Source organism: Leptodactylus fuscus, chromosome 10 (genome assembly GCF_031893055.1).
Source record: "Leptodactylus fuscus isolate aLepFus1 chromosome 10, aLepFus1.hap2, whole genome shotgun sequence".
NCBI classification, from domain to species: Eukaryota; Metazoa; Chordata; class Amphibia; order Anura; family Leptodactylidae; genus Leptodactylus; species Leptodactylus fuscus.
Window position 1 is genome coordinate 61,943,022 of NC_134274.1, and position 25,656 is coordinate 61,968,677.

Below are 25,656 nucleotides of genomic sequence, written 5' to 3' on the forward strand. Positions count from 1 at the left end.
TCATTCATCTCTAATCTGATCTAAAATGCCTCCCCAAGCAATGATAGTTCTGTGTAAAGGCCTTTAATAAGGAGAAGAGACATAACTTGGTGGACAGAAACCAATGAAGCAATGCATAAATAATCATCTTTTTTAGTGCAGCTAGCAAGTTTAGCTATATTCAAACTACAAGTGCTCTGAACATTTAGCATTAAATTACATTTTCAGCCTCCACCTGCGTCACAGCTATTAGTAAATCAGGCCCGCCCTTGATGCACTTGCTGGCTGATTTGCATATCCATAAAATGATTAGTTATGATAGATGATTATCTCTGCTTTGTTTTTTTGGTTACTTATTTCTGCTCCTATTCAGTGCTTCAGCATAGCACTATTATTGATATTACTGAGGCATTTTAGAACTCACAGACTATCCTTAAAGCGGAAAAAGAAGAGAATACTATAAAAAACAAAAACCACATGAACCATTACTCTCTTGATAAATCGTCCAGTGCTCTGATGGTGCTGCTGTAGTGGTCCTCACCAATCTTTAACTTTCTGCAGCAGTGACATTCCATAAACTTGCATGACCTCTGCAACGAGTCACTGTCGCCACATCCATGCCAGCATCATTGACCAGCGATTTGTTTCAGTAATCACATAGCTGTACAGCATGTCACCTACGCAGGAAAAGCAATAAGGACCTACAGGGATCACTGGAATGCTAGGTGATTTACCAAAAACATGAGGCTAAAAATAAGTATATCAAAAGCCTCATAGAGCTTAAAGGGATCCTATCATTAAAACTCAATTTTTTCTGCCTACCAAGTAGATATAGCCTTAAGAAAGCTTCTCCTACCTTTAGATGTCTTCTCCGTGCCACCGTTCGGCATATAATCCGGTTTTCGTCGGTATGCAAATGAGTTGTCTCGCAGCACTGGGGGTGTCCCCAATGCTGCGAGAGAACTCTCCAGTGCCGCCTCCATCTTCTTCAGGAATGGGTCTTCTTCGCATCTTCTTCCGGCGGTGGCTTCAAACTTTTAGTCCTCGGGCCTAGGGCAAAGCCGACTGTGCATGCCCGCCGGCCACAAGAAAGTGGCCGCGTGGGCGTGGTCAGGACGTCAATGGAGTAGGTCGCATCTCCTCTGCGCTCCTACCCTGCCAGAACAGCTATCAGGACCCACCGCTACTCCTTTCTTCCCCATGGGCAGAAAAATCACCATTGCCTCCTCCTCAGCCGAAGCTGCACCCGGTGCCAGTGCCATCAGCCTACGTTACCTGCTTTCCTGCAGACAGGTCCCTTGACGCTCCAGTCTTCCATGTGGCGGCGGCCATCTTGCCATCAGGCCGTACTGCCTCCTTCAGCTCCCGACGTCCCAGCGGCTGCTTTCTCCGCAGCTTCCTCGCATCCCCTGATCAGACGAGCTTCTCCTCAGAGCTCTCCTTCAGTGGCATCACCGGACCTGCACCTTCCAACCCTACAGCATTCATCCTGGGCTATGGCGGCCTCCTCCATACAGGTACAGGATAAGGGAGCACGGCCCTGTTCCATCTTCTGCACCTCCCCCGCTCCCCCAACGTCTTCCAACTGCCCTGGGGCTCCTGCCTGTACCCTTAGGGGAATCAGCAGCCCCCATGCCCTCCACCATCCCCTCACAGGGCTATACATCTCCTCTCTCTGCTCTGGGGGCTTTCTCATCACAGCTGCCCCCTGCTGCTGCACTCTCTTCTGCTACAGTCATAGGATGCTTGAATAAGGATGCTGATACTGGAGCGACTCCATCCCTCTCTCCCTATGCCATTGTCACACAGCCTTCTCCTCCTATGCTGTCTCAGCCTTCTGTTATGGCCTCTACACCACCACCATGGTTGGAATAACTTGCTCAGGATCTCTCGCTGATCACATTGCAGAAAAGGAGATATCTTCGTCCCCTGCTCCAGCTCTAGCTCATCCGTGATCGCCAGATCCCTGCTCTAACGGCCATGTATGACGGCCACTCTGCTACACTCCAAACCTATTCGGATCTGGAGCCCTTCTGTGCATCCCTGGATATTTCTCCCCCGGATCTGCCTTACTGGGAACTGCCGTCTCCACCTCCACCCCAAGTCTGGACTGTGCAGAGGCCCAAGAGTCGCCAATTGACTTCCCCTACTGCTCCTTCTAGGAGACCAAGAACGGATCATCCTCCTACTTAGCTCACTTAATTTAGCCTCTCTCATTGTGGGTTGATGTGACTGTTCCTCCCCTTTTCTTTTTCCCTCTTCCTATCCTCCTCTTTCCTTTCCTCTTATTTCTTTCTCGCTCCTTCCTGGGCCCGTGTACTTCCTACTGCTTGTTTTTTTATATATTGCTGGTGGGGCGTGCTCGTACCTTCCCTTAAGGAGGAACTTACTTCGGTCTGTCTACTGACGACCCTCCCTTCCCCTGGTTTGCCTCCCAATCCCTGAGGGTTGTGACCAGCTGCAGGCTCACGATTTGGTCCTGTGTGGTACTAATGATACTGCTTACTTGGATATTTGTTCTTTACCCCTGGCCAGGGGATTTAGTCTTAACCGTTTGCTCAGGTTTTTCTGTGTACGATGTTTACTTGTTAATTTTACACTTTGTATTTGGTTTCTTGCATTCTTTTCCATTTGTGCCTTCCCTCCCCCCCCCCCTTCTCTCCTCTTTTTAATTTTTTCTCCCCTAGGTCTCAAGATGGTCCCTCACGTCCTGAAGTTGTTCCTTCGGAGGTCCTCTGCTGGCTCCACTTCCTTGATGCTTCATGTTGGCCTTTCCCCCCCTGTGACCTTACGAGGTCCTCTGGTCCGTGGGTGAGTGCACTTTCAATCGGCCACTGTTTCTTACCCTTAGGCCCCAATGGTTAGATGCGTGACAATTAATGTTAAGGGCCTGGGCTCTGACGCTAAGAGGCGCCTTGTTCTTAGGGAACTCCGCTCTCTCCGTGCTGACGTAGCCTTTCTGCAGGAGATCCACTTTGATCGTACAAGAACGTTTAATTTTGCCAAGCATTACTTCCCCACTTCTTTTTCCGCTTTCCATGATCGTCGCAGGGCGGGAGTCGCTATAATTCTGTCTCGCTCATGTGCGATCTTGGTAACAGCGTCGCACCTCAACCCGGGAGGTCGATTTGTTATCCTGGAGGGCCTCCTCCACGGTTCCCCTATCGTATTATGTAACCTCTATGCCCCCAACTCTGGTCAGATTTCCTTCCTGCGCTGGGTTCTCTCCCGCCTATGTTCTCTTCCCTCAGTGACTTGGCTGATCGGCGGCGACTTCAATATGCTTTTCTCGGAACAGGTGGATCGCCTCTTTGTCCCTCTGACCCCAGCCCTCCTCCAACGGGCCCTCTTGGCCTCTGGCGGGTGGATAACCCCACGGTCCGTTCCTATACTTTCTTCTCCCACCCCCATAACACGCACACGCGTATTGATTATTTCTTTGGAGATGTACCGGCCCTCCCCCAGCTCGCTGTTGCCGATATTGGCACCCTTTTGTGGTCCGATCACACCCCAGTAGTTGTCACCCTCTCCCCTGCCCCGATACGCTGCTGTCACTGGCGTCTTAACGAATCTTTGCTTAAATCCCCCACCTCACTAGAAGTTCTGCGTTCCTATTATTTCCGTGACAACCTAGGCTCCGTGAAGTCTTTCGTGGTGCTCTGGGAAGCCCATAGGGCTGTGGTGAGGGGCCACTGTATCGCACTAGCCTCTAAGCTTAAGAAAGATAGACAGGCCCAGGAGCGTCTTCTCCATGCTCGGATCTCTTCCCTGGAGGCTTCCCTAGCAACCCGCCCATCCCTGGGGGTCCTTCGCCGCCTGGTGCTTGCCAGGGCGGATCTCCGTTCTTTGGAGAGTCGCCATGTACAACGCCTTCTTCTTTACTCGCGTCAGCGGTACTTTGAACGGGGTAATAAACCCCACACTCTTTTGGCTAAGGCCCTCAGGGATCAGCGGTCCTTCTCCAACCCCCACTCGGTGTATGATTCCGTAGGTGTCCTTCAGCATCATCCGGATGCCATTGCTCTGACCTGCCGGTCCTACTATTCTAAGCTGTATAACTTGCCCCTTTCGAAGACCCTAGCCCTGGCGGAAGGTCCCTCTAGACTAGCTGACTATCATGCAGATTGTCACCTCTCTCGCCTTTCCTCCTCCGCTTTAGCTTCTCTGAATTCTCCTCTTACGCCCGAGGAATTGGCGGATGTTCTCAAGGACCTCCCCAATGGTAAATCCCCGGGTCCCGATGAATTTACTTATTATTACTATAAAGCTTTTCAGAACGAGCTCTCTAGTCATCTTCTGACTCTCTTCAATTCTTTTCTTTCGGACTCTCTGATCCCTTCCTCGATGTCTGGCTCTCTCCTTACACTGATCCCTAAACCAGGCAAAGACCCCCAGCATTGTGCTAATTACCGCCCGATAGCTTTGTTAAATACTGACTTAATGGCCAATAGACTTCTGGCCGATAGACTTAATGCTTGGCTCCCTTTTCTTGTCCATAAAGACCAAGTCGGCTTCGTACCCTGTCGTCAAGGTTGCGACAATACTAAGAGGGCTGTGGACTTAGCGGAAGTAGCCAATCATCACTCTATTCCGGCGCTCCTTCTGAGCTTAGATGCCGAAAAGGCCTTTGATCGCCTTAACTGGTCATTTATGCAGGAAATCCTGAAAGCCTTTTTTGGCGGCTATCCGGGCCCTCTATTTCTACCCCTCAGCAGCGATCAGCCTTCCCCACGCTTCCTCCTCCTCCTTCTCCATCCAGAGTGTAACTTAATAGGGGTGTCCCCTTTCCCCTTTGATCTTTGCCCTGTGCATAGAGTCCTTGGCGGCCCAGATTCGCCGCGATTCTGATGTCAAAGGAATACAGGTCAGGAACAGAGAATTTAAAGTGTCTTTCTTCGCTGACGATGTTCTCCTTACTCTCTCCTCGCCCCACACTACTCTTCCCAATCTTCTGTCTCTTCTAACGACATATTTCGACCTCTCGGGGTATAAGGTGAACCCTTCGAAAACCGAGGCACTCCCTCTCAACATCCCGCACGACGACCTTGCGCTTCTTCGTTCCAGTTTTGACTTTCAGTGGCGAACGTCTTCCATCCTTTATCTGAGGATTCAGATATCTCCCTCCAATCATATGCTTTACTCGTCGAATTACCCACGGCTGTTTCGTGACTTACAGGCTCTCTTAGATAAATTGCAACCCCTACCGATCTCTCCGCCGCGTCCTCCTGTCGTCCTATTCCGGCGAGACTACATTCGCTCGTGTAGCGGCCACAGAAATATTGCTGACAAGACATGCGCAGTCGGCTCTGCCTGATGGAAGAGGCCAGGCTGTAGAAGAAGAAGGGTGTCACTGGAGAATCTTCAGGCAGCACAGGGGACGCCCCCTGTGCTGTTTGAGCGCAGGCATACCATCTCCTATGCTGTTTGGAGACTCATTGGCATACGGAGAAAACCAGGAATATCACCGGAACGGCGGCGCGGAGAAGAATTCTAAAGGTAGGGGAAGAATAGCCTTTCTTAAGGCTATTCCAACGTGGTAGAAGAGGAAGGGTGCACTGGAGAGTCTCCAGGCAGCACAGGGGACGCCTCCTGTGCTGCTTCAGCGCAGGGGGACCACACTTGCATACAGAGAAAACCAGGAATATCACGGAAACGGCGGCACGGAGAAGAATTCTAAAGGTAGGGGAAGAATAGCCTTTTTTAAGGCTATTTCAACGTGGTAGGCCTGAAAAAAGGGATTCTAATGATAGAATCCCATTAAGATGTTCATGGTTCATTGGGACCCCATTACAAGTTTTGCTATAGAGTCTCATGGTTACTTGCTATGACTTTGCTTGTAATTGGCTTTTATTTAATATCTGGACCCAATTTTTACTTGATTCATCGTTTTCCATGGTACTTCACTATTATTGTTTTGAACGTCTTGTTAAAATTCTAAGGAATATAGCTGTGCAGCTGCATGTCAGAGTAGGGCACAAGTATGGCCCAAGTGTGACAGTCACATGCTGTAGGCAGAGGTATTTTGCTTATAAAACAGTAGTAATGTCACCCTGAGAAGCCACAAGTCCCCTCGTCACATGCATAGAGACCCTGTGACAGGTTTGTTTTCACATACACAATTATTTCCTGTCAGTGACTCTTCATGTCCTTGATGCTTGCTAGAGGGGTGTGGAGCAATAACAGCTTATGATTGGCTCCAAGTTACCTGCCCTGCACTCGCTTAACTCTTTCCTGCTGCACACAATACATTTGTGAAATACTTAAAGTCAGGAACCCAGTTTTACTGTCAATTGTTTGTCACAGTGGAAATTAGTTTGCAGTTCCTTTAGCTAGCGGGTTCAATATTCAGCATGAAAGAGATCAATTCACTTAGGGAAATTCTTTTGCAGTGACAAATCCGCAATCTACTCTATATGAACGTAGTCCAATTAAATATTGAATAAGGCTGGGATGTGATATGATTCATTAAAACTTCTTGTGATAATGCTGTGTGTATATGAGTCAAAAGCGATGTTTCAATTGGTGACTGTCACTGCCAACATAACTTGCTAAAAACTAGGAATGAGCAAGCTGTTTCACAAACCTGAGTATAATAGATGAAGGCCCCGGAGAGATGTTAAAAAATTTGACAGTGGCATAAACTCTTAGGCAAAAACTGCAGCATTTTACAGTACCTGCAATGTGGACGGATTCTGGCTAATTCCATCCGCACATTGCAGAAAAATATCCGCAGCGGAAACGCAGCATGTCAATTATATGTAAAATGTCAGGTATAATAGAATAGGTATAAGTGAGGCAGAAAGTCTGCAGAAGAAAACTCTGCAGACTTTCTGTGAAAAGCGTTGTGGGAAGAACCACAATGCATTTCTGCAATGCTTTTTGATAGCAGCTTGTTTCATGGGGCCTTTGCCTTATACTCACCTTCCCTTTTCTGGGTATCTTCATGGCTTCCAACACTCCCTCTGTGTCCTCTTTTAGCTTCCTGGGTGAGATCATGAATCCCTGGGTAAACACAGACCAAATCATAGGTCACATGGGACGTCACAAGGGTCACATAGGTCACATGGGATGTGCTGTTGTCATGATGCTTGCATTTCCTGCTGCTGTGCAACTGCTGAGGGAAAAAAAGTGTGTTTCAGGCTAAAGTCCCACGTGGTGTCCTGCAGCAAAAAAAGCACTGCGGGAAAAACAGCAGCTGCAATGCATCGTGGTTCTTCCCACAGCTCTTTAGAAAGAAAGTTTGCAAAGGTTTCCTCTGCGAGCTTTCTGTTTCAATTAGGATCCATTCACACAGAGGAAAATGGTGAAAAATGGTGAAAAAAAAGCCTCCCATTCTGCTAGCAGAAAAAGGAACCCATTGAAGTCAATGGGAGGCTTTTTTATCAGCGCTGAAATTCCACACCAAATTCCTCACCATTTTCCTCCGTGTGAATGCACACTCCTATGGGGAAACTGCTGGCATTTCCGTAGGTATAATTGACATGCTGAGATTTCCGAAACCAAGCTGGTCCACTGGTCTGTAGCACAGATTTACCTCAACATGGGCATGGCATTCTCTAGAATCTTTCATATCTTCTGTCTTTCATAATATCGTCTTTCATATTTATTGCCATTTCTGCATTTTTCCTCCCCTATTAAATCTATAGAGAAAACCCTAGCAATTCCTCAGCTAAAATTGACATGCTGCAAATTTTCCTCAACTTTTCTGTGCCTAAAATTTCATTCCCTTTGCTGGGGGTCATTAACCAAAACACTGGTCTGGCTAAGTTCACATATGTGTCAGAGTCTTCCTTGGAGACTCTGCCACAGAAACCACCAGAAATTAGCAGATAGAAAAGTCCTGCACATAGGAGTCTTCTCTCTAACCCTTTCAACATGAAAATTGGGGACACCTGGTGGACCCCTTAGGCTGCTTTCACACGGAGTTAACACTCCGCTCATTCTGACACAGAAACACGTTCAGAGTGAGCGGAGTAAAACAGAATCCCATTGAGTTCAATGGGTACGGTCTTACGTGCGCTACCCATTGAACTCAATGGGAGGCTTTTTTACCTATTGCTTTTAATGTGATACGCGCATAATACATTGAAAGCAATAGGGAAAAAAGCCTCCCATTGATTTCAATGGGGAACGCACGTATGCCGGCTCCCATTCAAGTCAATGGGAGCTGCTTTTTACGCGCTCATTCTGAACGTGTTTTTACGATCAGAATGAGCGCAGCTTAACTCCGTGTGAAGGCTCCCTTAGAGTGTATTAGCTGTTTCAGTAGTCAGGCTTTCTGTCGTTTGGGTCACGCGACACAGATGTGACCCTAGCTTATGTATGTTAATTTTAGCCACGGATTCACAAGCATTTTCCCAATAGGTAAAATAGAATAGTGAAAACTCTGAATTCTAATTCAAAAATTTTTGGCACTCTCTATCGCATCTAATCCACGTTCCAACAAAGCCACGCCCTTCTTTTAGCGAGGCAAAACATTTATATCAGACGCCAAAATGTGTGACTCTGTGCCAAGTTGCTCCAAAATGTGCCACATTTTACAGCATTTTACACCAAGTCAAGAAGTAACAACAGGCATTCGGCCTTTGTGTGTGAATCCAGCCTTAGGCCAGTTCACACACAGCATTTTTGTTGTATTTTTGTGCCTTTACATTAGATTCATTCATAAGTTACATTCCTACATGCAAACGTAGCCATTTTTGTAGTAATATATGATTGGACTGCTAATATATATATTTCATATAAGTGCATGCTTAAAAAGTAAATTTGTAGTTTACAGACTTTTATAGGCAAATAAGGAATTTTATACTTTCTATTAAAATTCTTCTTTGCTCACGGCTCTATGGGACTATGGCAATTGAGGGTGTTTCACAACTGGTTTTTCCAGCTCTGGTGGCAGGTGTTTCCCTTTCGCTGCTCTTTATCTCTCCCATGCTATGTATATAGCAAAGCTCCTTAGGGCACTGCATTAACTGGCATTAAGAGTGTCTTTACTTGGGCGTATTAAAATCATAAGGCTCAAAATTCTAAGGGTTCTGCAGAGTCGAACTAAAATCATACATGAAAAAAATTTATGGATTTCTCTTAAAACAGTTAGTAGATCTGTTTCTAGGAATTAGTAACATTACTCACATTCTTGATGTGTGTTTCATGTTCATATCATCCTGTTTGTTTCACACGAAGCATGTCCTGAGAAATAATGACGCTGACACGGACCTATCAGGCAATAGCAGGCTTTCTTATTCTCCACTACACATACCCATTGAAAAAGGTCTATTAGACCGAAATGTCAGGTTAGATTATCTGTGATATTGTTGATGTACACAGTATGCGACATTTGATTGTAAGTAAGTAAATAAGACTGTGAGGCATGCTACAAGAGTATTTGTTGAGCAAAACCCACGAGATTTATCTTGTGAGGTTCACCTGGTGGTTCTATTTGGACCGAATACGTCTATTATTATACTCTGGGGTCTCTTCATACCTTGAAGTATTAAAATCGGAGGCCCAGAGACATTGTACTGTGTGGAGGGGTCATTATTAGAGATGAGCGAGTACTGTTCGGATCAGCCGATCCGAACAGCACGCTCCATAGAAATGAATGGATGCACCTGGTAATTCCGCTTTGACGGTGGCCAGCCGCTTAACCCCCCGCGCGCCGGCTACGTCCATTCATTTCTATGCGAGCGTGCTGTTTGGATCGGCTGATCCAAACAGTACTCGCTCATCTCTAGTCATTATATGACATAATATTATGTGGAGGGGCCACTATAGGTCATTACTGTGTGCAGGGGCCACTGTGGGACATTATACCATGGGCAGGGGACACTATGTCACTGTGTATAGGGGACATAATACTGTGTGGAGTTTATCGCAGCGTTTACGTCCCGTGGAGGAAATACAGCTTTCTTTGTTGCAGATTCTGCTGCTTTTTTTTGGAGCCAAAGCCAATATTGGCTACAGAAGGTATGAGAAATATCTAGGATGCTCTTATACTTCTACTTCTGCTCAATCCACTCCTGGCTCTGGCTCAAAAATTGTAACAAAATCTGCAAAAAGCTGTATTTCCACAATGTGGTGGCGTAGCCTAAAGGAATGTTTGTAATGATCCAGTGAAAAGTCAGGACATTTATTTAAATAATTTGGCACCACCTGGTGTTCAAACTATATAGCAATGTGTATGTTCATTTAATGGTCCAAATTCTGATGAGCCCAGTATTGAACTGAGCGTCCTTGGCCCACGTGATAAAATGATTCTGACGCCTACCCTTCAACAACCACTAGCAAATAGACCATTGTAAGCTTCAAATTTGGGTGCCCTTTGCTGGAGTACTATTGTGTTGGATCTGGGCCCACCAGAGAATCATCTGATATTTTGGTGGGCCTGTCTTACACTGGATGGACCCACATGTTTAGTGACTTGCTCCTCAACCTCTGTTAAGTGATTCTCTATTCACTTCAGAGTAGCCAGTAGTAATAGGTTTCTGCCACTGTGCAGTAATATAGGGGCTGTGATTGATACTGCAATTGAGTCATATCCACTTGAATGGGACTGAGCCACTGTGAGGTTCAAATGAATGTGACGTCAGTGGCCTATGAAGCATAAGCAATGCTCCTGCCTACATGTAAGAAATACTATACTAATCCTACAAACAGTTGCATGACTTTATAGAAATCTAATCTTTTGTAAAAAAAAAAAAAAAAAAAAAAAAACATAAAAAAACCCTCCAAAATGTATATAGAGAGCAAGTGGAACATTACTTGATATACTTGTGAAAAAAAATATACACCTAATGCCAAGGTAAAAGTGTTGTATTTGAACAAATAAGTCTATTACAAGTGGGATTTGAATATTTTTTATAAAATCAATTGTATTATTTTTGTTGCAGATTTTTCTCTAGTTTTAGATCCAAAGGAGTGGATTTAACAGAAGGGAGAAGTATAAGCTTTTCCTTTATTTTTCCTATCCCTTTTTGAATCAGCTCATTGACTTTGGCTCAAAAATGCTGTCATGTTAACTTCACCAGAAAAACGCTGTGTTTTCTCCATAGACCCATAGACTTATAGCATATGGAAGGGGAAAGGCCAAAATGGAAAACGCTGTAAGAAAATCAAGCAAGCATTGCTTGACCATCTGATTAAGTCCTTGGGTGATTTCATTTTGTTTCAGAATTGTATTCTGTTTGGAAACTTTTATGTGGCACCTTAGCATAAAACTCCAAGGTTATATGAACTAATACAGACTGACTAATATAATGTGAAATAGTGGTGATGCCTGAAGCCGGTAAATTTCATTATACCATAAAGTGAGCCAGTAACGTTACTGTTGACACCCACCCTCAGCAAATATTGGTATTACAACAGTCATTCATGTTAACTAAGGAACAAAAACTTCCCAAAGGACTGCTGAAGTACATCAAATAAAGACTTGTAGCAAAAATAAAACAATTAATGCCTGGCATTTATCTTGTTTCAGTTACCTAATATGTTTGGAAATCTACGTTCTACCATGATGTCTTTAATGATTGGATCATATGCATCATCTGCCATCACTTTTCCTGCCTTGAAGGTAAGATAATAAAATAAAACCCTAATGCTTAATAGGGTTCTCATGGATTTTAAACAAAATTTTATGAGAACAGGAAGTGAGTTAAGATGATTAATATTGGTTACTTTATTTTGGCACATTTCCATTCTGAGTCACAGTAACCCAACTATCAATCTATCCATATGTCAAAACTAGTCTTCTCGAAATCCAAATTCCAATAACCAAATGTCAGGTTAAGCGGTTCCATCATCATAATGCATCTTATTGCCTTAAGACATGAAAAGTAGTGTTGTTGTTTTTTTTCTACTACCCCATGTATAAAAAAATCTAAATGTTTTATGTACCTTGTGAAGGATCTCGCCTTATACCTAAAAATTAAGCTTTTAAAAAAATACAATTCATCGTGCAGTCCAATACAGCTATGCCAAAATAGAAAAAAAGTACTTGTCCTTAGAATATAAAAAAAAAACAGATTAAAGAGATTAATGACAATGATGACCTATCATTGGCCTACCCAGAAGCCCCATCCCCATCCACCTTGGTTGCTGATGTGTATCACTCTAAACCTCTGCAACGATGCACATTGCACCGCTATCATGTAAGCAGCTTGTTCAGACTGAGTGGTCATAGTGCTATTAGCAGTGGCAGCAACAATGGCAGTACAGTATAAAACACAACATGACCACGCCACCCACAGGAGATGTTTGGCTGAATGGTGGCAGTGATGGTACCAGTGATGACTTTAGTTCCAGTATAATATTGAATACAATATTACAGTCAGGCTGCAGTTGATGATATCTAAGTAGGGGTAGCAAGCCGTATCAGCAGTACAATAAATTGAACATGATACACAGGCAGATACAAGTAGCTGCATCATGGGGCCCGTGATAACTAGCCAACCCCCCTTCATTGTTAACAATAGCAGATCTATTCATTGGTATCAACAGGAGGTTAGTGCTGCCAGACTTGTGTGAAAATCCTCAGGGATCCATTAGGACAGTTTTGACAATGCCACCTGCAGCATTGAATAACCTCTCTGCCATTACGCATGAGGCTTGCAAAGACAGTACTCCCATGAAAGATGGGAAATTGATGCATTTGGTTCATCATGTACTAGATACTGTATTGGTTGCTGCTGATGCTGATTTTACTTCTACTACTTGTAGTTGTGACACTAGCAGAGGCGATGGAGTGCTGACTAAGTGAGAAGAGCTGGAAGTGGACCGGGGCCTCATGGGCAGACTGGCACTGGCAGTTATCTTCCTAAAAGTTGGGGCCAGCTGGAGTAGAGAGCATAATAACATGCCAATTTTGCTTTATTTTGGGAAGTAATAAATAATTCCCCCATTTTTCACTGCCTTTTGCTGCTCACACAGGCGGTCCAGCATGTGAAACATGGAATTTCAGAAAGAAGGAGCACTGCAGATGAGGTGGTGCAAGGGCAGACTGTTTTGTCACTGTGGGTCCAGCAGGGCATTCTTAGCCACTGGAATGACTGAAATGTGCAGACACTTTTCTGGTCCGTGAGCAAAACCTCCTTTAAATATGTGTATAAAGTGGCGTACCAACAAATTTATGGACATATTAATGAACTGATGATGATCATGGCCATGTTCTAATTGTGGATGAGTGCTGGCTACCAGAAAGACCACTGGGAGGAGGAATAGGATCTTGCGCTCTTGTTTGCCCTGCCAAATCTATTTTGTCAAATGATGCCTTTCCATGTGAGTATGGATAGATGTAGTTGCTACATTTGTGCATGCACAACCATGGCTTATGTTCTGCTTGCAGACCTTGCAAAGTACCATTGATTTGTCAGTTGGTAATGTACGCAACAAAAATTCCACCCCAGAAATGACCGCACAAAACTGCCACACTGAAAATGTTTCTGCCATTGCCAGTACCACTGCTACCTGAGCTAGCTTTAGATCTGGCCTTGACAGGATTTTTTTAATGAGGTGGCCAAATGTTGGCTCAACTTGTTATAATTGCCCCACAAGCACCCTTTTACCCCCGAGAGTGCCCCTAGCAGCACAGCTACTAATACCCACCCCTTGCTCACCCCCTATTACCACATCCAACAATTTCCACTACTCCTGTTTAAGAAGTTTGGTACTGAATGTAGTTTTATTGCTGTCAATACCGCAAGCTATGATTAAATGGACCATTGCCATATGAAAAATTTGGTAATGAATTCAGTTTTGAACTGTCAATACCGTCCACATGAAATGATTCAATGCATCACTGCAATGTGACAAAGTTAGTAATGAATGAGGTTTAAAACTGGCAACACCATAAAAAATGAGTAAACGCACCATTGCCATATCGAATAGTTCGTAATGAATGTGGTTTAGACCTAACAATTACAATCCAGACAGGACTGTAGCACACTGTGGTAGACCGTCTTAAAAAAAAAGCGTTAGTTTCACAGAATTTGTCACTTTTAGGGCTCGTTCACATCTGCACCTGGTCTCTGTTCTGCAGGTTTCCGTTTCCTACACAAAACAGAGGCAGGAGACGGAAACCTGCAGGACTCTTTCAAACCCATTCATTTGAATGGGATTGAAAGATGTCCGGCCGTGAGTGGCGGTGAACATTTTACGCTCTCCGCCGCGAAACCGTTTTTTTAAAATCGGACACAGAGTCAGACATGCAGCACTCTGTGTCCGGTTTTAAAAAAACGGTTTTGTGGCGGAGAGTATAAAACGCTCACCACCGCTCATGGCTGTACCCGCTCTGACAGCTTTCCGTCTTCTGCCGACAGAAGACGGAAAGCTGAGAACGAAGACCCGAACGCTAGTGTGAACCTAGCGTTACACAGACAGAGCACAGAACGGAACTGTGGCATAGTTCGTCTGAAACAACGCAAAAGTTTTGGTATCTTCAAGAACCAAATTCATTGTGAATTTCCAGTGAAATCTGGTTTATTATGAGCCAGATCAACCATTTCTAGTTAAATTATGGGGATAGGCGATGGTTCTTTAAGTTCTATAATATAATACAATGATAGTATTCATCTCAATCAATTGCTATCCTTTTTATTCCAAATTTCTACAGCTTATATATGAAGCAGGAGTGTCTTTCGTGGGGATAATGTTGGGCTGGTCTAGTTTGGCTTGCCTGATTTTTCTCAATTGTCTCATCAACTGGCCTAAGGAATCCATCCCATCTCCAGAAGAGTCTGCCTATACGTGAGTTGTGTAGTGACTGATCATTGATCTTCTTTGACAGCTAGAGGGTCAATTGTAAGACAGATAAGATAATCTTTTAACAGTCCTAACATGGGCAAATTCAGTGTGATACAGCATCATGCATAGTACAGTAGTATATAGCAAGAGAGAAACACATACAAGCTCATAGCAGATAGAGAGATACTAGGAGTCATAGCGACTAAAAATAAGGAAAAAACATCAGGATCATTTAGTTCTCTGTGTGAAGTGATGTTGATAATACAGCTTGACCGCTGTTGGAGAACACGAGGAGGGGGCACAGCATGTAGACACAACAGGGAGAATCAGCTTTTTGCAGTGGTGGGGGGACATATGCCGCTATCACGATAATATGTGGTAGTTCCTTTGGTAGGTAGTAGGATCTCATGATCTTGCATCAGCACAAAAATGCCCCCCAAAAAGTGCATCATCTTTCATCGCAAGCCCTACTCCTTTCATCTTTCTGCTGTCATGTGTTGTATCCGCCCGAAGAAGTCTGAAGCCATCCAAGGAGACAGGGTGCTGATTATTCCTCCATACTGTCTGCTCTGTTGCCATGCTTCCTTAACTCATTGGGAAGGGGGGATGGTAAAAAATGCTGTAACAAAGTCTCCACGTGTCCCCAGGAAAAAGACATTTCAGTCAGCTGACCACAGGCATCTTCCAAGCATAAACAATAGATGCCAAAACATTTCCTTGAAAGAAGGAGTAAGCAATTTCATACAAGTTTCTCCTCCATGCTTTGTCTTCCTCCCATTGTCCATGCTTTCCTTAGCTCATGGGGGTATAGTAACAATGCTATAACAAAGCCACCACTTGTGCTTATGGGGGAGGATAGTAACAAGGCTATAACAAAGCCACCACATGTACACTCCATTCAGCCAACTGCAGGAATCTTCCAAGCATAAACGATAGACACAAAGAAAAATAGTCCTCAGGTTTTTCCAATACAAATAGTTAGCTATTCATAGTGCAAGGGTACTTGAGTGGCGGGATTCTTGAAGATACAGACAAAAAGAGTGAAAAAGGAAAGATAAGGTCTCTCTCAGCTTGGAGCCAGCCTCTGTATCAGGCTGCCACTCACTTGGTGCCATCTTGGGGAAAAAATGTTTTACAAAAGATAATAATGCTCAATTCTGAAATGTAGTTCAGTTTCAAAACCTTTGGAAGACGACATGTGATGGAATAGTGCTGCAGCGAAACAAAAGCTTTTGAAGTAACACTGACCCACATGACACATCTCTTACATGCTCTCTTGTATTTGCTTCTCATACACACTCTGATGATCTGACAGGAAAAAAGTCACACTGCGTACTCTGGCACTAGACCATAAAGTAACGGGAGACCAGTTTTACACCCATGTCACCACTGTTGGCCAACGGTTAAGTCGAAAAGGTGATCCTGAGGATGAGCATTTATCCAAGGAAGACTTGTCAAAACCTACTAAAAGCAGTGGTAAGAACATATAAGATAAAATATTATTTCTGTCCTTTTTCTATAAATGTTTTCTGAGAATAACAACAAAAAACCATGTATACAGTGCAGATGCCAATATCTAGATGGACTAGCACTTAAACTACAAAGATAAATGTTATGTTTTGTTCTTTATACTGACTTTGGTCAAAGCACTACTGAAGCCCTTATTATTATATTAAAGGGATTCTACCATTAAAAAACTATTTTTTCTAGGTAACACGTCGGAATAGCCCTTAGAAAGGCTATTCGTCTCCTACCTTTGGAAATGCTCTCCGCCGCGCCATTCGTTTGAAATACCGGTTTGTACCGGTATGCTAATTAGTTCTCTCGCAGCGATGGGGGCGTCCCCCAGCACAGGAGATGTGATGGGGGCGTCCCCATTGCTGCTCGAAAACTGACTGCGGCGCCGCCTCTATGTTCTCCTGTATCCTCCCCTTCCTTCTTCGGCTTGATGTCGGACGCCTGCGCAGTACGCTCTGTTCAGCGAACTTTGCCGAACGTACTGCGCATGCCCACGGCCATAGTGCCGACACCTCAATTTCGCGCATGCGCAGTACGTTCCTCGAACGCTGAACATACTGCGCAGGCATCCGACATCAAGCCAAAGAAGGAAGGGGAGGATACAGAAGAACATAGAGGCGGCGCTGAAGTCGGATTTCGAGCAGCAATGGGGACGCCCCCATCGCATCTCCTGCAAGAGAACTAATTAGCATACCGATACAAACCGGTATTTCGAACGAATGGCGCGGCGGAGAGCACTTCCAAAGGTAAGAGACGAATAGCCTTTCTAAAGGCTATTCCGACGTGTTACCTAGAAAAAAAAAGGTTTTTAATGGTAGAATCCCTTTAAATGTTTGTGTGTTTGTCTTGTACATTATGTATGTACAGAATATTCATTTGTTGTATCCACAGGATCTTCCACCACATTCCTCCAGAGTGCACGTTCTCCCATCTTTCTGTACTCCCTTATTACTATGACAATGACTCAGCTTCGTATAATTTTCTTCATGGCGTCAATGAACAAAATGATAGAATATTTGATACTTGGGCCACAAGAAAACGGTTAGTATCAATGTCATGCATATAGACACCCGTTTATTTCTCTAGTATAAGGATTAGCATACACAATATAAGGACTTGTGCAAAGAAAACTGTAGCTTTTGTGTTTTCAGAGTAGCTTGGGAGATGGAGCCATTGATTTGATTTATGGAAAACACATTTGAAAGTCTATTATAAAAAATCCAAGTTTAGATAGTTTCCTAATCAATGGAAAGTGTCCATATATTTATGAATAACATAGAATTTGTTGTAACGTAAGTTGCATTTTGTTTCACCTTATAGAAAATTAGGATATTTTATCTTACATATGGGTGAGTTACAAACAGAAAAGAAATGAATGGGTCAGTGCCCATAGAAATGCACGGGTCAGTGTAATATCCAGGATAAACACAGATAGCACACTGATCTCATCAATGGTCATCTGCAAGAGGCCTTAGGCCTAGGACCCACATTGCAGCGTCGTTTGTTGTAGATTTTACTAAAGTTTTTCGAGACAAAAGTGGCTTGAGAAGTAACGTAAAATATACAAGAAGAACTTAGACATTTCCCTACTGTTTAATTCACTTCCGATTTTGGTTAAAAAAAAGACCCAGTAAAATCATTTCATGAGTCCATTTACAGTGCGAGTTGTTTATGAACTTTACTTGTTCAGGGAAGTTGTTAAGGCAGCTGTTATTTTTGGCATAATTAATAGAATTTTTACATTCATTGAAGTATTACTATGATCTGCAAGAGATACTCCTATTTTTTTCACTGTCTTTTTTCAGTCATCACTGCACATCTCTAACTGTGATGACCCAAGTGTTAGGACTACTAGAGGAGTCTATGAGTAGTAGGGCCCCATAATGGGGCAGGAGATTCACCAGTACCCTTGTTGGGCCAGTCCGAGCCTGCCCCATACAGTGGTCCCTTAACTGATCCCTCCAAAGGCTGCATTTCTGCAGTGTGGGGCCTCAGTCTTAAAAGGTTTATCCACCTTTCTAATATTGATGGCCAGTTTGGTGGGATCTGAAATCTGGGGCCCCTGCAGATCAGCTTTTTTGTGACAGTAATGCTAAAAGTAATGTTAATTCCAAGAGCCATGCTGCTCGCTTGTCGTACAATGTGTAACTATAGGTTTACACACTGCAGCAGTACCCATCGTATCGCATGGGAGAAGTAAACTAGCGCAAATGATGTTACCCTGGAATGGCGCCAGGAAAGTGCCATGATTTTTTTTTTTTATAGCTTGTAGCACTAAGGTAGGCCCGTAGAATAAATTCCATTGGAGGACCATAGACATCCCACTCTGACATTGGCAGTGTGCTTTTGAGTGCTGAGTAAAGCCAGCAGCACATGACCATATGAATGGTCAGTGTATTAATCATTTCTTTCCCCGAATACACACTAACTCATTCATTTCTACGGGCCCTTACACATGACCATGAATTACAGACCGACAGTCCAGGTTGCAAAATATGGAACAGGTCCTATTCCTGTCCAATTTTGTGGCCCTGCTTCCATGGCTCCTATTCATTGAACGAAAGGGGCCACAGAAGCATGGCCGGTGCTTGGGCGGCACATGGATGACATCCATGTGTTGCATGCTCGCTGCCGGTGCCATTCATTCTTGGCCGCCGGTTAACACACTATTGTGTGCAAATGGCTTAAGTGCTGGCTGAAATCTCTATCATGAGTAAAGTCCATTTAAACAGCAAATTTGAAATTGAATTTGAAATAAACCCCCCAAAAAACATTAATATTCAAGACACATTATAAATACATATTTCTTTTTCATTTTAGTACCGGCAAATCTGAAATTAGAAGCAGAATACACAGGTAATGTATAATTTATATCATATATGAATGAATATCTTTATTCATGTTTGTATTATATAATGTAATGCACTGTATGTCTAGTGTTCAAATATTCATAGAAATCAATAGTATTTACTGTGAGTTTACTGTACAATTATAATCACAATAACCTGTATCAATTCCCCAATGAAATCCTAGTTTTACTGAATATCCATAAATTTACAGTTGAATGGCAAACCAATGACCCAACATTTCTGGAGTCTTTGGATATAGACCTATATTGTAAGATTGTAAAATATATCATTACCATTCATTTCCGAAAACCAAAATGAAGGTATGTCATCCAGACACAAAATATTTAATCCTCTTAATCCTCATTTTTGTGTTGTTTAGTGGGTGCCAGAAATCGTTTCTTTTCAGTGGAGAGTGATGTACTGTATTTAGTATTTGCAGGAATGCATGTATCCAGATCTCAGTGATGTCACACACGCAGGATACAGATGGGTTTACATTTAACTTTGATTCAATTTTATGGTCAGATCATTTTACCTGCAATGCCTGCTACAGGCAGAGTGTAGTATTACATGTTGTCCATACAAATGAATGAAATAGTTCCTTTTGTCTGTAGTTGTGGACCCCCTCGAACAATGTGTAACACTAGCTTTTCCTCTTCCTGTAGTTGGGTTATACTCATCTGTGTTCGGGGTTCTGCAGCTGCTGTGTCTTTTCACTTGTCCCTTCATTGGATTTGTGATGGACTGGAAGATGAAAGAGGGTGATGAAGAGTAAGTAACATTGAAAGCGATAGAACATTTAAATAACAGTGCTAATGTGTTAAACACATGTTGAGAATGTTCCAAAATTTGTTCTGATTGGTCGGCATCAAACAGTACCTGGCAAATAAGACAATATAGGTTTTCCGATTATGTATGCACAGAGCGTATTCAGCATCCTGAAGGCTGTTTCATGGCCGTGTGACGGATGTTATTTTTTTCTAATGCCCATCATACGGCTGCATTAAAATCAACGTGAATAGGGCTATTCACATGACCAAAATCTTCATGAACCATGTTAACAGACACTCAACAAATAGGATTTGTCTTATTTTTGCCCTATTTCATGGATCCCTCAATAGACTCAGTTTTGGGTACAAAAATATGCAAATCTTTTCTCCAGGATGTAATTAGGAGAACAGTGCCTCTGTATGCTGCCCTCTAGGGGCAGCCCCCTTAACATCATGCATGACTCAGTTAATAAGCCTACTGACATGATGTGGGGTTTATTGCCAAACTAGTATTTCGATTCCCTGATTATCCCCTGACCCTAGACTCAGTTTATGAGGGATCCATGAAAACAGGGGCTACATGAATTCAGCATGCTGGTCTTTGGGGGGTGGCACCAAGATGTCAAAATGTAACAGCACCAGAAACTGAATTGATGAAATGGTGTGCTGTCACACCTGTGTATCCAGTATACAGCCATAGCAAACGCAGGGTCACATAGTGGAGTGTAATAACAGAACTCCATCCACTGTACAATACCCAGCCTATACAAAGTTTATGCTTCTTGGAAAGTATCTTAAAGGGATTCTACCCTAAAAAAAAAAAAATTCTAGATAACACGTCGGAATAGCCTTTTGATGTGGTCTCCGCCACACCGGTCATCCGAAATAGTGGTTTTTTCCCAGTATGTTAATGAGTGTCCAGCAGCAATGAAGGCGGGCCCCAGCGCTCAAACACCGATGGGGGCGTCCCCACTGCTGCCGGAACTGGGCAATCCAGCGACGCCTTCTTCCTGATCTGCCTCCTCCCCTTCTGTGTCCTCGTCTTTCGTCGACATGGGTGACGCATGCGCAGTCGGCTCTAACAGGGTCTCGCTGCAGCTATTTTTTCACTGTTTAACCCTCTATAAAAAATTGAATAAAATGCAATGAAAGCATCAGACATTTCACAAAAATGGTATAAATGAAAAGTACACCTTGCAGTTTTGCAGTTTTTCTCCAATTCCACCCCATTCTATTTTTTTTTCCAGCTTCCCAGTACATCATGCAGAATAGTAAATGGTACCATTACAAAGTACAATTTATCTCACAAACATTAAGCCTTAATATGACTCTATGAACGGAAGGCAAGGAATAAAAAGCGAAAATTTAAAGGAAGGGGAAATAGAAATGTTCTCATCATCTTTGAGGTGACAGTCTCTTGTCTTGATCACGACTATGGATGCAGGAAATTTCTACTGTCTGAGACATGTCTGAAACCCTGCCGTGATTTCTTTTTTGTAGACAGATGATCTTCTCATACAAGTATTGTCCCTTCCTGATGTATAGTCCTTCATGTCCACAATAAGGACATCATGACTAGGTTTATGATTAGTAACAGACCATAAAAATTACCTGCATTCATGGTCATATCTAGAGATGAGTGAACACTGTTCGGCTGTTCAAACGGATTTCGAACCCCATTATAGTCTATGGGGGGAAATGCTCGATAAAATTTATACTTACCAAGTCCACGAGTGATGGTCGGGCTGGATTCCCCTTGAAGTCTTCTCCCGGCGCAGCGCCCCTGCGGCGTCTTCTGGCTGGAATTCACTCTGCCTAGGCATCGGGGCCTAGGCAGAGCCGACTGTGCATGTGCGGTCGGCTCTGCCCGGCCCGACGCCTGAGCAGAGCCGACTGCGCATGCGAAGGCATGCCCGCGCGTGCGCAGTCCGCTCTGTCTAGGCCGGATGCATAGGCAGAGTGAATTCCAGCCGGAAGACACCGCAGGGACGCTGCACGGAGAAGACTTCTAAAGGTAAGGGAAGAACCAGCGTTGATTGGCAGAATGTATAGCATTCTGCCAATCAACGCTGGTTCTGCATCGAACCTTAAACTTCGAACAGCTAGTAGTGTTCAATTGAGTCCGAGTATTTCAAATACCATAGTATTCGATCAAACACCTACTCGATCGAATACTACTCGCTCATCTCTAGTCATATCCATTGCCAGCTAAGCAAGACACTAAGACCACTAAGATTAATAGAGAAATTCTTTAAAGGGGCTCTATCAGCAAAACTATGCTGTATGAACCCCACATAGGCCTGAATAGCCCTTAAAAAGGCTGTTCAGGCACCACTAATCGTAATCCCCCCCCCCATTTTAAAATAATACCCTAAAAACAATTATTCAAATGATACTTACCATTCAAGGTGGGCGGTCGTGCACTGTCAGAGGTCATCTTGCTGTCACGCCTTCCTCTTCTTTCTTCTTCCAGCGACGCCCTCCTGTCCTCACTCTTCCACGCCTTCTTCTTCTTTTCTTCCAGTGGGTTGTGTTCAAATCCCGCGCGTGCACAGTAGCTACTGCACACGCTCCGGCACCATTTTTGTTGTAGTTCTAAGTACCCCTTCTTCATTCCGGAGAAAAGAAGATCAAAGCGTGGAAGAGCGAGGAATAATTTATGGATTAAGTTTTCACTTTTGAAATGCAAACAATGAAAGTTGCAGCCAACACACAATTTGGTGACATGCACACGACTTTGAGTGGATCGCCATACCGTGATTGAACATATTGACATCTGTGTGCCGCCTGTGGACGGTCCATGTTTCCACAGCATCATTCATTGGTCCAGTGAGCACAGTCCGCAAAACAGACAGGAACAGTACCTGTCCTAAGTTTTGCTCATAGCCCCATATACTGGACCATGGAAATATATGGTTGTGTATATGGGGTCATAAAAATGAATGGGTCAGTATGCTAGCCGTGAAAAACATGACTTTACAGTTGATTTTGAGAAATTCCGATGCAAGTTTGTCCCTTGAGGATTTAAAGTTCCCCCTACGCCCAACAGCAGCACAACTGGGTATTCCTGCCCCTATGAGCTGTTAGGACAGGTGGAATTTTTAATTACCTAACAGCTTTTGACCTCTATAAGAGGCCGGAAGACCTGCTCCTCCCTTGTGTTTTTTTCTGTCCTGTGGGACAGGACAGGTGGTCAGGGGGGGAGCAGATGTTCTGACCTCCTGTAGGGGTCCACTACTCTCCCCCACCGGTACCTGACAGCAGAAGATCTTTTTCTGGACATCCTCTTTTTTCAGCAGAGGTCCCCTTCTCCCGGCGGGGACCCTGCCGGCTCGTGCACGCTCCTGCCCGGCTGGCGCGCCGGGTCGGGGCTTTCCCCTAGTAACGCTAGACCTAGGAACCTTTCTCAGGTTCCTCCGGTCCGCCGTCTAACAGGGTCCGCCGCACATGTGCAGTGCGCGGGTCTCGCGGCGGACGGGAAGAGAACAACCCCTAGACACGAGCATTGCACGGTAGTTCGGGAGGGGGGTCCCCCGGTCCTGGGGACCATACCTGGGCAGATCCCCCTCCCCCTGTCTTCTCCCCTCCCCTTTTTTTCATGAGATTCTGGCTCCGTTGTAGCCCCTACCCCTTGGGTGGGGCTCCGGGCAAAACCCCGCCCCCTGGCCTATTTAAGTCCCCTTAGAGCTTCAGTTAGTGCTTGTCGCTCCGGTTGCAAGCACATCAGTTGGTGAAGCTCCCTGGTCAATTTCTGTGCTGGAGAACTGTCTTCATTGACTAAGGTTTGGTGGACATGGCCGGGGGGGGGAGGGAGGTTGGAGAGTTGCATCTCTGAGTGCAGTAAGTAGTTAGTGTATCCTTTTTCTTCCTCCTCAGAATGTCTTCTTCTTCCTCCACTGTTCCGCCTAGAAGGAAGGCTACTTCCAAAAGGAAGCATCTGGCGTGCGCTTCTTGTAGAGTGCCGCTGCCTGATGACTCCCAATATCGCTTCTGTCAGGGGTGCAGGGCCCCCTCTGTTGAAACAACTCCCATGCGAGAGATGGTGTCCTGGGTGAAGGGGTATGCCCAGGACTCCATGAAAAGAATGGAAGCCGTCTCCCTGGCCAAGAGGCCACGGCTGGATTGCGAATTGTCCCTGCCGCCTCTGGAAAAGCTGCGCCTCAGGGATGTGGAGTCGTCTTCTAGTACGGAGGAGGAGAAGGAGATTTTTCCCCTGGACAAAATGTCCAGAGTATTCAAGACCCTAAGAATCAGAGACCGGGAAGGCGGGGAAGGCTCTAGCCGTAGGTCTCGTACCTTCAGGCCCTCTTCGGAGATGCTCCGCCTGATGGAGGGCGAATGGAGGCACCCTGAGAGATCCTTTGCGCCATCCACACGCTTCAAGGCACTGAGAATCAACTAAAGGCGTGGGGTCCCCCGCCAAAGGTGGACGTCGCCAAGTTATCAAGGCGCTCCATCCTTCCATCAGAGGACGGCTCGGGCCTCAGGGACCCCATGGATCGCCGAGTCAAAGGATCTTTGAGGCGTGTATATTTGTCCGCCTCTGCCCAGGCCTCTTTGGGCATGGTCGCGAATGAGGTAGCAACTGGCTTACGCGCAGAACTGTCATCCCTGGCCAAGGACATCGATTCCGGCGTGGATCGTGATGATCTCCTCGCGGCAGTGTCCGACATCACGCTGTTGGTGGATCACCTGACAGAAGCTACCCATTTTCAGACCCGTCTGGCGGCTAGATCCATGGCACTGGCTACTGTGGCTCACCGACCCCTATGGCTGAAGCCCTGGAAGGCTGACCTTACTTCCAAAAATAGCCTCTGTGGTCTCCCCTTTGAGCCCGGACGGCTGTTCGGAAGGGAGCTCGACCACATCATGGAAGGCTGGGCCGACTCTAAGAGCAAGAACCTGCCACAGCCCCTTGAAGGTCGGAGTACCTCCTTTCGAGGAAGAGGCACTCGAAGAGGCACCAGAGGCCAGCGGCGATCCGGGAAAGGAAGAGGTCGGGGCTCATCTCGTGGCCGTAAGAATGCCCCCTTCTAATTCCCTCTCAGTACACCCCCCCCTTCCTACTCCCCCCCCCCTCCCCTGGGGTGGGCGGTCGTCTTTCCCACTATGTGGAGGCCTGGCGGCAGAATATTCGGGACCCCTGGGTCATCCAGATGATCCAGGAAGGTTATAAAATTAATTTTGTTTCCCAGCCGCCAGAGAAGATGGTAAGAACCCGCCCTCTTCAGGGCCCCAAACAACTTCATCTGGAGAGATTGATTCAGGAGTACGTGGACAAGGCCGCGCTAGAGATGGTTCCTCGCGCAGAACAGGGCACAGGCGTCTACTCTCCAGTCTTCTTGGTCCCCAAGCCATCAGGCGAGTGGCGTATGATCATCGATCTCAGGTATCTGAATCACTTCATCCGCAGGCTGCGGTTTCGCATGGAAACCATAAGGTCAGTACTACCTTTCATGCACCCTGGAGATCACTTCGTCACTCTGGACCTGAAGGACGCCTACCTCCACGTACCCATCTTTCTGGCACACCGAAAGTTCCCAAGGATTGCCGTAGACATACAGGGGAAAGAGGCGCACTTCCAGTTCGCAGCCCTCCCGTTCGGCATATCCTCCGCCCCCCACACCTTCACAAAGGTCATAGCTCCGGTCGCTGCCGCCCTGCGCCTTCAAGGCATATTCATAGTCTCGTACCTGGACGACTGGCTTCTGAAGGCTCATTCAAAGGAGGTTCTTACCACGCAGGTGCAGACCGTCGTAGCTCTACTAGACAAGCTGGGGTGGCTGGTAAACTGGCAGAAGTCA

General features: G+C 45.1%; 1 protein-coding gene across 2 annotated transcripts in view; it reads left to right on the top strand.

Moving 5' to 3' along the window:
* The window catches only part of SLC43A1 (solute carrier family 43 member 1), a 76,220-nt gene that overhangs the window by 37,749 nt on the left and 12,815 nt on the right, over positions 1–25,656 (top strand). For both annotated transcript variants that reach the window (XM_075258348.1, XM_075258349.1), the window contains exons 6-11: positions 11,456–11,548; positions 14,585–14,718; positions 16,031–16,191; positions 17,125–17,274; positions 19,054–19,089; positions 19,748–19,853. In XM_075258348.1, coding sequence (XP_075114449.1) covers positions 11,456–11,548; positions 14,585–14,718; positions 16,031–16,191; positions 17,125–17,274; positions 19,054–19,089; positions 19,748–19,853 — 680 coding nt within the window. The remainder of the gene's footprint in view (positions 1–11,455; positions 11,549–14,584; positions 14,719–16,030; positions 16,192–17,124; positions 17,275–19,053; positions 19,090–19,747; positions 19,854–25,656) is intronic.